Here is a 15,297-nt window from a genome sequence, read left to right as displayed (position 1 = left end):
GGCAATAATGTTTTTCTTCAGTCATTTGCGAAATTTCAGATAATTATCATGTTCGAATTGACTATAAATTGAAGTTGACTCCTTGATTTTGCATATTGTGTAATCGTGCTCTCAAAAGGTAAGTTGACACACTTGGTAATAATATTTAAAACCCTTAAAAATACTTTGAAAATTCTTGATTTGAACATTTTGGTGACTATAAATAAAAATAGATCACTTTAAAATTTACTGATTTTATTTAGAATAACTTCAAAACTTTTTTTGTTGTTTTTTTTACTATCTTTACTTCATCTCCAAGAACTACACTATCCTGCAATAGCGGCATCATTCGATTTGTTCATATCATCCGTTCTTCGGTCGTCTCCAACTTTTTATATCGATACATTCTCTTCTCAGTTCATTCTAATCACTCGAGCGATCTATGTTATATATATTCATTGAATATAGGTAATTGAATTAATACTATTCCTCAAAATATTAATATAGAAACATATAAAATTGCTTACTGCGGCATAAAGACAATGAATCCACCTAGATTTCTCCGTTTATCCCATATTTCAAGAGTTTCAACTGTTCCCAACCTTCTGGAGCCAGTGAGACTATGGCTTCCCCAATTGGGGTATGTTGTCAGGCTGAAGGTTGTGGGGAAGAGAAGGAGATGGGTAATAGGAATAGAGGAATACCTGGCTATTCAGATATGGTCACCAAACACGGCTACAGTCATTTCAAGCAACTTTTCAATTCTGAATGGTGTTCTTACATCATTTGAGAGTATCTTCGACTTTTAATAATTAAATAAAATTTTAACGCGAAGCGATTTTAACGCGCTACCTTCAGCTTGCTAGTCGAGTGCTTTACCCCTCAACCATGGAGTCCTTTAGTTAATTAGGATTATTTTAATAATTTATTCGTATTTCCTAACCTTCAAACTTGATTGAGAAAAAATGGATCAATAAACCATCTTATACCATCTCCCAAGACATAAATAGTTATTTCTTGAAGTTATTAAGTTGAAAACAAGTTCTTTATAAATTTATTTTTATAGCTTATCATCAAATGCTTCCATCAGTACTAGAATTTTACAATACGTTTCGATTTATCAAAATATTCGGTTTGGTTTGGTTGGCCTCAAATCAAAAATTAATTGTTGTATGAAAAAGGCCACACTCCTCTTAAACATGCTTCCCAAATACACAAACTTGCTCCAAGTATTCATCATTGACAACTGTTGGATAATATAATATTTTTAATTTTACAGATTTCATAATGGTTGGTCTTCAAACCCTCGTATTTTTGCTCTTCGGAGTCGCTTTCGTCTGCGCAGGAGTCACCCGCAGCAACACGGAGGTGGAGTCCTTCAGTGCTTTCCTGCAAAGGTCTGTGGATGGAAAGTACCAGGGTATGTCTGCTTTTTTTTAATATAAGTAATTATTACTCCGGTAAATATTAGAACGCCATTGAAAGAATGGTTAATTGACTTGTCCTTATTTGAAATAGAGATTATGAAAACGCTGTTCCATAAATTTGCTAACCATACAAGCTTCAGGAATTTTTGTGTGTTTCCGGTTCTCAATAAAATCCGAATAAATGGAATATTTCTGAACTTATCAAAAAAATAAAAGTTATTTTGTAAAGGTATTAAAATACGCTTTAAAATTTTATTATTATGATTAAACATATAAATTGTTAAGCATTCAATTTTTGAAATCAAACAAAAAAAGTTTTAAAATGGCTCATCTTCCGTTTTTTTTTTGTCTAAACACAAAACTAAAATCAATGATAATAAATAAAAATTCAAATTTACTAGACAGATGTATTATAAAAATTATGGCAACCTCACTTTTTTATTGTTTCATATTAAAATAATCAATAAAAAAATTCACAGAGTTCAACAGCTCGGCTGTGGAACGATATGCCGACCTCTATTTATTATTTATTACTTATATTTCTCGGGGTCTGCTGTGTAGAGTTAAAGTAAAAAAAGATAAATGATCTATTCCTTCATATTAATCTTTAGATAAAATTGACCATTTTAATTTTGACGTATCGATAACATTGATTACACATTGAAAACAATCATTGGTTTTTCCAATGTTTTTTAATCTTTTATGACAAACATTATTGATAACAATGTTTTGTCGACCTTCGTAATCAAACTGTTACAATCTTCGGGATCGATATCCAAGGCTCGAGATCCACGGATCGCCTGTTCGATTTCCGGGTTTTTAAGAGGAAGCTACAAGCCAAAAATGTGTATTTTTGGTATACCTTATATCGTAGGTAATATGCATTAAAATCGCTTGACAAACGGAGTCTAGAAACGTTCGATTTCAAGCAAAAAAACTGGTTTTTATTTATTTTGTAAATAATTTTATAAGAAAACAAAAAAGTTAATCAAGTGAAACTGTCACAGATAATCTTGGATATAATACTGTATTTTTAAGTTGTTTCCTTTATGCGTTCATACATTATTATTGAAAAAAATATTTTTTTTTGTAGTTAGCATTTATATTTTTGTTGAGTAATTTATTTTTTAATTGTATTCTACTCAAGCGAAGCGATAGTAAAACCTTCAATTTATCTAAAGCATATTTTTTAGTATTCATAATGTACACCAATTCGTTATAAAAATTAATCAAAATAGTGATTTGGCATTAAGCTTCGCCTATATAATTTTACTTATATTTGCGACAGATTCAAGTATGATATATACTCTCAAATACATTGTTTTATTTTCAACCCGGGCGTTTATTGCAATAACATGATCAATATTACAAATATGAAAGTAACCCGCCTCACTAGAAGATTTCTGTTCCGAGGCGGGTACATATATTTGCTTACACATATTTACACAAACATTTATACAAATATATATCAATATATACATGGAGGATTCCATATTTAGTTATATACATATATAGTTACATAAAAACAGGAATTTCGTAGGAACTTTAAATTTACAAAATGGTAGCGTCTAAATCTCATAATAATAACATATCAAAAATAGTTTAAACAACAGTATTAGGTATTGATAAACTAGGCATACGTAAAACATAAGCAGTTTTAATAAGAAAGAGTAAATCACTATAAATGTAAATAACACACGTTTGTAAATAAGGAATGAGAATTAGACTAAGAAGGGATTGCTAGAAATGTGCTGATGCATGCCCTTTTTTTATGTAGTAACCATATGTTGAAATGTGTAAACTGTTTGGGTGCTTATGAGTGTTGCAGTAAGTGGTTTCTTTTAGGAAGGTGTTGAAGATGTAAGGGGCTAGGAAGGATTCGTGCTTTTTGGAAAAGGTTGAATTAATTTTTGGCACTTGAAGTTGATTCTGTGATTTTGCCCTTGTGTTATGTGGGTGAGTTACGTGGCATTGTGAGGATTTTATGCAGTTTATTTGGATGATCTTTTTAATGAATAGTTTCCTAATATCTAGTATATTATTTGTAATTAGTTAATTCGTTGCATTTTTTTAGATTGTCTGTATACCGCCGTTTTTGTACAAAATCACCTCAAGGGCGCTGTACAAATATATAATATAACTATACAAAGATCTATATTTCCCCCATTTTTCCAAAAAAGAAATTTCTCACTTCTTCGAATGAGGATCGGACATTGTTCCGTTCCTTCCCACCTTTATAAAATTCACGTCGTTGACTCCCCAGATTGTAGATTCTGTAGTCTAGAAGTGGGAACTTTAGATCACATATTTTTTGGCTGTCCCTCTCTAAACAAATATCCTCTCTTCTATCAAGCCTTATCTAAAATTGCCTCCCCTCCATTCAACATCTCATTTCTTCTAAGTCTGAACTCGACTCCAATTTTCTTTATAATTTTGATATTTGCCTATTTAAATAAAATTAATAATTAAATTCACCATTCATAGCAGCAGAGAAAGGATTAAAATAGATTTGAAACTAAATACAAAGGTTTAAAAAACTACAAACCATGGTGAGGAGGAATGTGAAAAAAAAACTTGATACCTACATCATGTACAAACTTTGCAATTGCAACTAATAAAAAAATTTAATTAAAAAAAATACTGAATGCTGTAGAATTGAGACCCCAGAGGTGTATGTGTGGTAAAACCATGTATGATTGTTAGAGAAGAGTTTAGATCCGTAAAGAGGAAGCGTAATGAGGAAGATTAAGGCCCCGTAGTAAGCGTTCAAAGATGGTTTAAAAGGGAGTTATGTAAACACGAACGTTAGAGCGAAAATGGTTAAAATATTAAATAAAACACGACTCGTTTGAAATAGAGCAAACATCTCGCGACAAATGCTTTAGTTGCATTTAAAGATACACTGTAATTTTTTTATTCCTATATAACATTACAAAAAAATAATAATAACGTGGTGCATAATGTAGAAATGTATTACATTCAATCGAATATTTTCCTCAGAAAGATAAAATGTTGGTTGAAACAAATACCCTAGAATAATAATAATACGTCCAACTCCAGAAATATATTGGCAGTGTTTACTTTGTTGGATGGCAACTCTGGCCGCTTGAGGCGCTAGTGTAGCGTGTTGCATTCCTTCCGACAATGGCCAAAAAGCCACATTAATATTGTTTTACGTAGTATGAGAAAAAAGGCAATAAAATCGAATATAGATTTATTTTTAAACATCATTTTATTTCAAATTAAATCCATTAAAATATATGAAAGAAAATCAACCCGCAAAACTCGTCCCGCTAGGAGGCGCTAGTGTAGCATATGGGAAATGTCACAAGTTGTTTTATAAATAAGGACGAGTTGTTTCTCATAATTTAAAAATTCATCGAATTTCGACGTTAATTTTGAAGTTCTGTAAAAGTACTACTCATGTTCTGTTATATATTTAAAATTACAATAGCATATTATCCAAGGTGGATATTTTCAGTTGCGAACTTACAAAATACAAGAGGTCCATAAAAGAATATTTCTCTGATGGTTTGTGAATAATGTTTATGTCTCTATTGTTTATATTTCTATTAAGATTTGATTTATATCTACAACCTCTCTCCATGGCTATAAATGTATTGTTTTCTAAATTTTTCGTTTTATATAAATTTTTGTTTTGTATAAATTTTTGATTTCATATTCCTTTCTTATAAATTTAATTTACTTATTCCTTACTATGCTGTCTCAGTAAAGGTAAAGTCACAAGGAGGAAATCGATAATTGTTTTATTTTGGCCATATATAATACTAATGTACAAACTGAAATAAATGTAAACTGTCGATTTCCCGAAAATTAATAAATAAATAAATTATGTCGTATATGGGCCACTTCCTCATTAAAATTTGATGAATATATTAGTATTTGGTTTAACTGACTGATTATAATAATGAATGTGTTCCAGAACCTCTGACCCCCGAGCTGGCCGAGCTCCAGAACGAGTGGGAGAGGAGCGGGAAGTTTGAGGGAGATATCGTCCTGACTCCCGAGCAGATTGACAGCTTCATAGATGACTATGCCGGCAAGAGGAACGCCATCCTGAACGCCAATAGGCTGTGGACCAACAAGATTCTCTACTACACCACCACCGGATTAAGTAAGTTACCTAAACGCTGTCTTCTCATCTTGTTCTTCTAGTTCTCCATTGATCCAATAATTGATTAGTCTTTCACATAAGTATATGTAGTATAATTTTGACACGAGAACAATAAAATTACCTACAGTACACCAAAAATACATACATGAAATAAAAATTTTAAAAACCGTGGTCTAATAGGTGTACCATAAGACAACCAAAAGTTGGAATAATTAAATTCGAAATTCACCAAGTACACCTTTAAACATATCAATATCACCGAAGTATTGATTTCCCACAGTGAAAAACCTCTGTATCGGAGAATTAGTAATATAGTTGCGCTTATGTACACCTCGGTGGAAAAGTGTATTGTGTAGTGTTGATCTTGTGGGTATATGTATGTTTATAAGTTGCATGAGTTTCGAGCAGTCTAATTTAGTATTTAGTAAATAATTTATTTGGCGTTTGTCTTATGCAGAGGTTCCCAAACTTTTTTTCCCCGTAGAACCCCTGCCTGCCGAATATTGAATTTTCCTAAAACTATTAACGTCCCATGAGATAATCATTTATTTTTTTAGTAAAAATATTCCCTTCCCTTGCCTGCCCAACAGCCTGGTGGCGGTATAGTTGCTGTTTCTTTACATTGTGCAGACAGGGGCGCCCTTGTGAGGTATTACACCAAATGAAAATGAAGCAGGATAAGCAATGTGAATTTTTTTCTGTAGCTGGCCCTACAGAACTGCCCCTTAAGTTCTTTGTCAGTGCTTATTCCGGTCATTTCTTCTTGTCACATGTTTTCCGATTCTTCAATGTTCCATTTCGATAGTCAAAATGTCCTTAAACTTAGTTTTGAAGTCTGTGTAAAGTACATTTAAATGTTGAACGTCATTATTACCCTGGACGTTTTTCAAAAACAAGTTGGGGAACTAGGAAAATTCGCGGCTTCCAATGTGCAATGTTTTGCTTGAATATATTAATTCTGACGAGAAAAGGAACGTAGACTCTATTTATATACCTCAATTAACAACTTTACGAAATATAAAAATTCAAATATCAAATGAGTAATTTCTCAATCTTTGTGTTAGGTCTATTGTGTCATTTACGGAACTCCTAAATGTTGACTTGAGGTAAATGTACCCCCATTTGAATCTCGTGGACCCCCAATTATTTTTCTCGCTGACATAGACCCCCAGCAAGCCGATATCGACCCCTGGGGGTCTATATAAACCACTTTGGGAACCTCTGGTCTAATGTATGAATTTGTAGAGTTGTTGCACTCCGCGTATTTCCATTTGTGTACATAATTTGAAAATTATGTTTATTTTTTTCTCAGCCTCTGCTCAAGTGACCGCAGTGGAAGCCGCCCTCACCGCAATCTCCAGCGCGTCTTGCGTCACATTCCAAAAGAGGACCACCCAAGCCAATTACGTCAATGTTGTCGTGAGTTGTTTTTTTGTACTTTTCCATTAACGCAGCAACAGTATTCATATTATTCACGTTCTTCGTGTTCTTGGATAGTCTTAGTCTGCTCCATATGGTGAAATAATGCATATATCCCTACAGGACATCCCAGGTATAGGTTCTGCAGTTTGATAATGAGATTTACCTGATCTTATTGTGTAGTCTCTGTCAAATTAATGTCCAGTGTAGCGAGTTTAGCAATGCGCAATGGAATTATGATACTGTTGTGTTCCCACAAACAATTCTCCAACTCGTTGTGGAAGGAGATTTTAAATAATAAATTCTTTGTGTTAAATCATGGATTTATTCAATACTTCGCTTATTCCAATAGTGACTCGATAGTCGACCTAACTAGGAGCTGGTTAAATGAGATCTGCCAAAACCAAGTTTGTCTGGAAGTAGTCTAACTGGCACTAGCGACTACTGACTACTAGCTGCCATCTTGCGGACTTCCAAACAAGTTCTTTGCACTGCCCTCTATGAGTGCATCTGTGAAGCTCTTAGCTAACTCACTTCCCAACAGATACCAACCCTGATGTCTGGCAATGAAGCATGGAGCTGGCAGAGAAATGATAAAAGCAGAATTGGTTGCTATGTAAATGAGTTCCACGAGGCATAAATTATAAAACAATGTTTGACCATGTTATGAATGTATCTGTACCTGCCTATCCATGGATCTGGAGCTTCTCTTCTGATCTCTGCTTCTTCTGCTTTCCACTTTGTCATAACTGATCGTTTGTTTGTGTCCACGTTCCAGGTCAGCAACTCTGGCTGCTACTCCAACGTCGGCATGACCGGAGGAGCTCAGATCCTCAACCTTCAGACCAACACCCCTGGAAATGGGTGCTTCCGCCACGGAACCATCATCCACGAATTCCTGCACGCCCTAGGATTCTACCACATGCAGAGCACCCACAACAGAGACGATTTCGTCAGGATTGTATGGGACAAGATCCAGGCTGGTCAGTTCAAATTCTTTGTCACATTATTATTCTTTTACATTAACTCTACACAGATAGACTTTAAAAAAATACTCTCAGGGTCTATGTCACCTCTGAAGATTCTTTATGGAGGTAAGGAGAGGATGTACGGTAGCAATCTGAGGTCAGTATGTCCAAGAGTGACAGACGTTTGATAGATCCCTCCCATGGCGGCGTAAGGCGGAGTCGAGAGACAAACCTTCTCCCATGTACCCGGGCACCCCTGCTTTACAAAACGTAATTTTAAACTTGGGGTGAGTAATGGCAGCGGTGTTGGTCACACAATAAATGGTTCCGGGGTGGCAGTATCCATTCCCACCTCTCAAATTTTATCACAAAACACCTTTCAAAAGTGTTGTGATTTATCCAGTTACCTGTTTGAATAATTGCCTTGCAGCTATGATAATAAAAGAAATATGAAAAACATGAAATATAAGTAACGCAATAAAACACTACACTTGTCAGTTTGAAATATTAGTTGTTATTACATGTTGCGAAGTATGTCATATACTCGTATATTCAATAATATCCTTCTCTGATATATTTTGTCACAAGAGGAAATTATTTCAGTTCAATAATTTTACAGCAGGAAGACGCAGTAGCTAAATTGGTTCCGAATTCGCCCTGAATCGAAAGCGAGCACTTAAATATATATTAATACATAGGTACCAATTGATCGGATCAGATGTTATGCTACGTATAAACTTGCGAGTCAAACCGCGAGCCGAACCACGAGTTGAACCACGAAACACGGGAAAGGAACGAATCAACCACACTCAGAACAATAGTATGACTGATTTATTAAAATCCGGTTAAAAACGTGATGGTAGACCATTTTCTGATAAAATATTAGTCATTCGGAATAAATTGTTAATGCAGCTGCGTTTATCCTGATAAATATAATGACGAAATGCGATAATGTTAGAATTTTTATGAATACGTGTTCTCATCCTCATAACACGTTTGTGTTTTACTGATAGTTTGTTATGAAATCTGTCGATTCATTCATCAAAAACCTACAGTCCCGTTTTTAACAGGAATACAAATAATGTTACCAGATTTTTAATAAATTAGCAATATTTTAATTTATAACAGCAAGATTTCTTTGTGCACTAATGGCGGTTTGCGGTTGGTTCGTGCGTTTCTTTGGTTCGTGGTTCGTGGTTCAGCTCGCAAGTGTACACGCGACATTAAAAGTTCGGAGTGAAGAAGGGGTGGCATGGTGTGCAAGTGTTAAAAGTTTGGAATGAGAAAATTATTATTTCGTTCAATATTTACCAAATCATATTCCACAGTAGTAATTGCAATTTATTACGTTTGACAAGATGACACAGTGTAAATATAAAACAAATATTTGTTTTTATTTTTTTTAATCTGGGGTAGGTATGTTTTGATCAGTAACATTCTCAATGAATAAGATAAGCTAGTAGCTGAATTAACAAATGCGTCTGGTTCCAAGTCGGGCGTTATTGGTTCAATTCATCTTCTAGATAATTATTGCATCATTGCACAGCCAATATCTGACGCTTATTATGACTGTGGTAGGAGTTTTTCAAATATTGTCAAGTTTTTAATAACTAAATTCAATAATAGAGAATGTTACATAAAATTTGATTATTATGACGTCAGAAACATCTTCCACGTGAATATCGGTTTAAGGCGATGTACTACGTTGTGTAATATTTTAAATTGAGCCGCTATCAATAACAGCCCTTACGTAGATGGCGATAAGGTTAAAATTCCCGCTTAACACCATCCGCCTGTTTTGATTAATGCAAGAAAAAAATATGGCCAAAAAGTGCCTTTTATTTTATTTTGTGGATGTTCAGGCATAAATATTTAATTTTTTTTCGATCATTTTATAAATAACCTAATTTTCCACATTATACAATAAAATCATAACCGAAAATGGGTTCGTTAGTAGGAGATTTTGAACTTTAAAGCAGTTTTCATAGGCCTTATACATTATTTTTTTCTGGGCTTATAAATAGACTTATCTGAAAAATACTCGATTATTTCAAAGGCCAAGATGTATTCTACTCGCAGTATTTAGTTAAAGCATCTGAAACATTTCTAGGCGACCAAATTTTCAAACCAAAAACACGTGATTTTGCATTACTACGTATGGCATCGCCTTAAAATCGACCCAAACGTTATGCCAACTCAGCCACTGACCAGTTATTTAGTCATGTTTTAAAAATCGAATTTTTCATGTTAACACTGTCGAAATCATTTGTAAAGTAGCAGATAAAAACCCAACGCTGTTTGAAAACTTCAACTTTTTGAAAATAACAGATGGCGCCACTTCCGTTTAAAACAATCCTCAACTGTACAGTCATTAAGATAATAATACATTCAGATTCGTTTGCTAAACTATGTAAGAGAGTAATTGTCGAGTTTGTTTTATAGTTTGTTTATGAACGGTGACATTGAAATACGTCCTTATTCCTAGTGGATCGAGTTGGCACTCTTACGGCCGTTGTTCCCAACTTTTCGAAGGATCAATCTCAGGCTCCGATCAGCCAAGTAATTTGTTCAATAACATTCGATTCGTCTGTTTCCAAACAGCTTTACCATTGATTATCCTAAGTGGCCCCGCCCACTTTCATAGACAATAAAATGACATCAAAGTCAAAACTTTCAATGTTAAATTAATATTTACGAATTAATTATTGTGTTTATTATTAATGCATATATATTTTTTTAAATAAACATATTAATAGGTTAAAAATAAAGTGTTTGCTTGACTTTAATGCCATCGTGTCTTGGCGTCGCGAATATTTTTCATTCTGTCGACACTTTTTATAACTAGTCATTTACTGAGGTAGGCTTAATCCAGTAGTTTGCCTTTCTTAAATTTGTAGATTGCTCAGTTGTCACCTTTCCGTTGGAAATAGCGTAGTTGTGCCCTTGAGCAGTGTTGAGCCAAAATTTCGGCTTGGCTGTTGATCAGTAGGATTGGGAACAGCGGCCGTTAGTTGACTAGTCGAGTTACGAATTTGCAATTTTGATAAAGAAGCTGGGAGCCCACCAATAAACAGTTTTTTAAACTTAATCTCTGGAACCTTAATCCACCTATTTTGAAAGAGGTACCATAACAAGTATACTCGTGGCAGATCCCATGAATTTTTTTTTCTCCAAAGGAAAGAACTCTTACCTATCAGAACTCGCCAATCAAAAGAGCGACTCGATTCAGCATTAACCATCGACATATTTACGGACTAATACGAATATTTCAATTACATTTTTATACTTACATTTACCTCAAATTTGTTATCTTATCCATATTCTACAGGGTGTATCGGCACGTACCCGACAAACTTTAATCAGCTATTCCTTAGCACATTTGGAGTAAAAAATGTTATGGGCACTTTGCTGTCCGGTAACATTTTTTTTTTTAATAAAAAAATTATCATTCATATTTTCATCACATGTCACCACTGTTTTATCCTTTGTCACAGTTTGAAAACCCATCTGGCAATATTTTATTCAAGTTTCGTTGAATAATATACGTACATACCTACATTGGCGCGCTTTTACAATCACAACGAAATGGCACGGCACCATTCGTCTCTTTTTTAACTATTATTATTTAGTGTGTATGAAAGAGCGAAGACGCTTTTTGACACACTTGCTAATAACAGCTGTTGAACACGAGAAACAATGCCAATGACAGTGATGGAGTGTGGATTTTTTTATAATTTTTTGTTTTTAATTGAAAAAAAATGTTACCGGACAGCGAAGTGCCCATAACATTTTTTACTCCAAATGTGCCAAGGAAAAGCTGGTTAAAGTTTGTCGGGTACGTGCCGATACACCCTGTATCGATGTAAAATTAATTAATTTATTGAAAGTATATTAAAAACAAAGACTCGAATATAAAAAAAGTAAGAGATACAAGTACATGAAAAACTTATAAGTGGACTAAGATGATAATATTCTATTATAACCTTCTTGTGCCTACATTTCGAGCAGTTAAATAGATCCGCTACATCTGCGTATATATTACTAACTTCATGTAATCTAGGTGCAAGCGAATGTTTGAAATGCTCAGTACTGTTATAGTTACATTTAAACATGATTTTGGAACGAGTAGCTCTCGTAGGTATATGAAATTCAATGAGGTTAATGGGGAACATAAAGAAATAGATAATAATGTATTTTTATGTTATTCAGGAACCGAGAACAACTTCAACAAGTACACCACAACCCAGGTTACCAACTTCAACGTGCTGTACGACTATGGAAGTGTGATGCATTACTCTGAATATGGATTCAGCATCGATGGCAGCAAGACTATCGTCCCTCTCCAGGTAACTTAACTTGTAACTAACAGATGTTATACAAGCATAGATAATAGAAACAAAGATAAACATGAAAACATGTCGAGCTACAATCAAACCGCACAACGCAAACGTGGGTTTGTTTTGGTTCCATGATAACTCAACTAACCTAACATAACCTACTTAACCCAGTTAATAAAGTGTTTGTTTCATCACTTTCCATGACTTTATATAACTTTTTAAAGATGTGATGAATTATCATTGTGATGAGTTATCCGGTCACCTTTTGGTTCCATGATAACTCAACACAGTGACAATTCAACACATTTTTAAAAAGTGATATAAAGTCATAGAAACGATGAAAAAAAATTTAACCTAACCTTACCTAACATAACCTACTTAACCCAGTTAATAAAGTGTTTGTTTCATCACTTTCCATGACTTTATGTAACTTTTTAAAGATGTGATGAATTATCATTGTGATGATTTGTCCGGTCACCGTTTGTTTTATATGCACGGAAAAAACGTACAAATTTATTAAGAATCTCTTCAAATTATTCGTTATCCGGTTAAAAACTAATTAAGCACTTAATAAATGAATTAATAGGTTTCCTGATAAACTATTAGAAAAATACAAAATGAATTGTCACGATGTCAGAACACGTGTTTATAAAAATCCATTTTTTTGCATTTGCAAACCAATATTCAGAATTGAAACGTCGCTTGAAATGGCTTTGGCCGTGTTTGGTGACCAGATCTGAATAGCCGATTACTTCCTCACCTTCCTCTTTCCCATATCCTTCCCCTCCCCACTTATTTCAAGTTCAAAACAAAAATTTCTTAAAATTGATCCCAAAAACATTTCGAGTATAACTAATGACTTTGAGAGTTGTCAACGCTAAAACACAGATGAACATGTCTCTTCCGCTGTGTAAGCAATATGTATCTTTAAAACGATACTCTATATTTAACTCTATACGAGGAATACACAAGCCAAAGAAGGGTTATTCTTAGTGTGTCTTATATCACCAAAAATGTGGGTGATAGGCATAAAAATCGCTCAGCACACAGAATATAGAAATAGGCGGTTTAAGTGAGAAAGCAATTTTTGTTTTTGTTTATTTTGTGAATAATTTCATAAGAAAGAAATAAAAATGAATCAAAGGAAACTATCATTAATATGTATTGGGATTAATTTTTTTTTTTAAATTGTTTCTTATTTTTCTAGTGAAAAAATGTATTTTTTAGTAGTTTGCGCTTATATTTTTAATAAAGTAATTGACAATTTTATTTTTATTCTATCAAAGCGAAACGATAGGAAAAACTTCAATTTATCCAAAGCATATTTTTTGGCATTAATAACGATGATTTTACTGAGAGCTTCTCTCTGTAACGTTTATTGTGTTCTAGCTGACGTGTACCCAGCGTTGCTCCGGGACTTGTGAATGCATTTATTAGTCAAATTCCGAAATACTATTATTGTATTATAATAAGCATTTGTTTCACTTGGTCGTGCCATACCTTACTCGGGCGTCCTCGAATTATTCCACCAATTATTCGACTTTAATTCGACCTGCGTATCATTCCAGTGTAGAGATAATGCTAAAGTCTTCCTCGGGCGTCTCCGACTTTTCTGTCATTAAATCTACACTCTAAACTCTCATGGCACTATTAAGATAAAAGTTTGAAATTTTCAGCAAAATCCGTCCAGTAGTTTTAGAGTATATAGGGTACCAACAACGAAACGTACATTTTTATATTTGTGGATGTATGTACAGGGTTTTCCAATAAGAGATGTTATTTTGAATAATCCGCTATTTCAGTAGATGTTACTTTCGAAGCTGTTATTTTTTGACGAATGAATTAAAATGGAACGATACACGCTTCAACAACGCATTGAAATTATTAAAATTCACTTGAGTGAATCAAATGCAAATCATATTGAGTGATAAGGCTCATTTCCACCTCGGTGGCTTCGTCAGCAAGCAAAATTGTTGCATCTGGGACTCGAAAAACCCAAGAGTTATTGTTGAAAAGCCTCTTTATCCTGAACGTGTGACTGTTTGGTGCGGTTTATGGTACGGCGGAGTCATTGAACCTTACTTTTTCGAAAATGAGGCTGGAGCAACAGTTACGGTGAATGGATTGCGCTATCGAGAGATGATTAATGATTTTCTATGGCCGAAATTGGATGTTATTGATATGGACAACGTTTACTTTCAACAAGACGGCGCTACGTGCCACACAAGCAACGAAACCATTGATCTTTTACGATTGAATATAAAAATAACACCTCTTATTGGAAAACCCTGTATATATGTTTGTCAACGGTTGTTTATCATTGTATGAAATTTAAAACGCGTTTATTAGTAAGATCGTTAATCTGTTTTAATTTTTTTCCAGTCTACTACAGCAACCATTGGACAGCGTGTCGGCATGAGCGCTGGCGACATCTCCAAGTTGAAGTCTCAGTACAAGTGCTAATTAATTTCAATGAATCCATTTCAACCAATACTGTCATTTTTCAACGCACCTGATACTAAATTGTAAATATTATATTCCTCTTTAGTCATTATTCTCTAAACAAAACATCTGAACATCGTCATTCTGACAATAAAACGAACGAACACAAAAAGTTGTATTATTCAAAACTTACCTAACCTAACCATGAACTACAATAAAACATTAACTATTTTGTTTTTCTTAACATCAACTCGACACATCTTTGGGAATGCCATCTGGAGGATATCTGTTGTAGGAGGGAGGAAACACAGAGGCTTAGAAAATGGTTCGACAATCCACAGCCACGCTGTTTAAGTAAGCTCAAGGAAGAGTTGTAGAAACGATCATGGACCCAATTTTCATTTCAGCAGACAATTGCTCGCATGCGAGGATCGCGGACGATAAATTATCTACTGTTTCGATAAATGTGTATTTTCGACCGTCGTAGATAATGTAAAACAACCGATATTAATACCAACATAAAAATGTACCAATTTATTTTTTTTATATGGTAACCCGTGTATTTAACTCTATAGATTTGATACATTTTT

General features: G+C 34.1%; 1 protein-coding gene across 1 annotated transcript; it reads left to right on the top strand.

Annotated features, from left to right (window-relative positions):
• The first annotated feature begins 1,257 nt into the window (after window positions 1-1,257).
• On the top strand, window positions 1,258-14,879 carry LOC149414967 (astacin-like). The gene is made up of 6 exons (XM_089642891.1): window positions 1,258-1,399; window positions 5,350-5,541; window positions 6,854-6,960; window positions 7,739-7,943; window positions 12,138-12,274; window positions 14,648-14,879. Exons 1-6 carry the CDS (start codon window positions 1,267-1,269, stop codon window positions 14,726-14,728), a joined length of 855 nt encoding a protein of 284 aa, XP_089499017.1. The 5' UTR covers window positions 1,258-1,266; the 3' UTR covers window positions 14,729-14,879.
• Window positions 14,880-15,297: the final 418 nt, after the last annotated feature.

Source organism: Hesperophylax consimilis, chromosome 19, assembly GCF_061612785.1.
Source record: "Hesperophylax consimilis isolate HC1 chromosome 19, BYU_Hcon_1.0, whole genome shotgun sequence".
NCBI lineage: Eukaryota > Metazoa > Arthropoda > Insecta > Trichoptera > Limnephilidae > Hesperophylax > Hesperophylax consimilis.
This window is presented reverse-complemented; position numbering and strand designations above follow the sequence as displayed.

Excerpts from the sequence above, each read along its gene's own strand:
- LOC149414967 (XM_089642891.1), top strand. The coding sequence starts at position 1,267 with ATGGTTGGTCTTCAAACCCTCGTATTTTTGCTCTTCGGAGTCGCTTTC. Across the intron at positions 6,961-7,738 it reads CCAATTACGTCAATGTTGTC|GTCAGCAACTCTGGCTGCTA; the intron begins GTGAGTTGTTTT and ends TCCACGTTCCAG. Across the intron at positions 7,944-12,137 it reads ATGGGACAAGATCCAGGCTG|GAACCGAGAACAACTTCAAC; the intron begins GTCAGTTCAAAT and ends TATGTTATTCAG.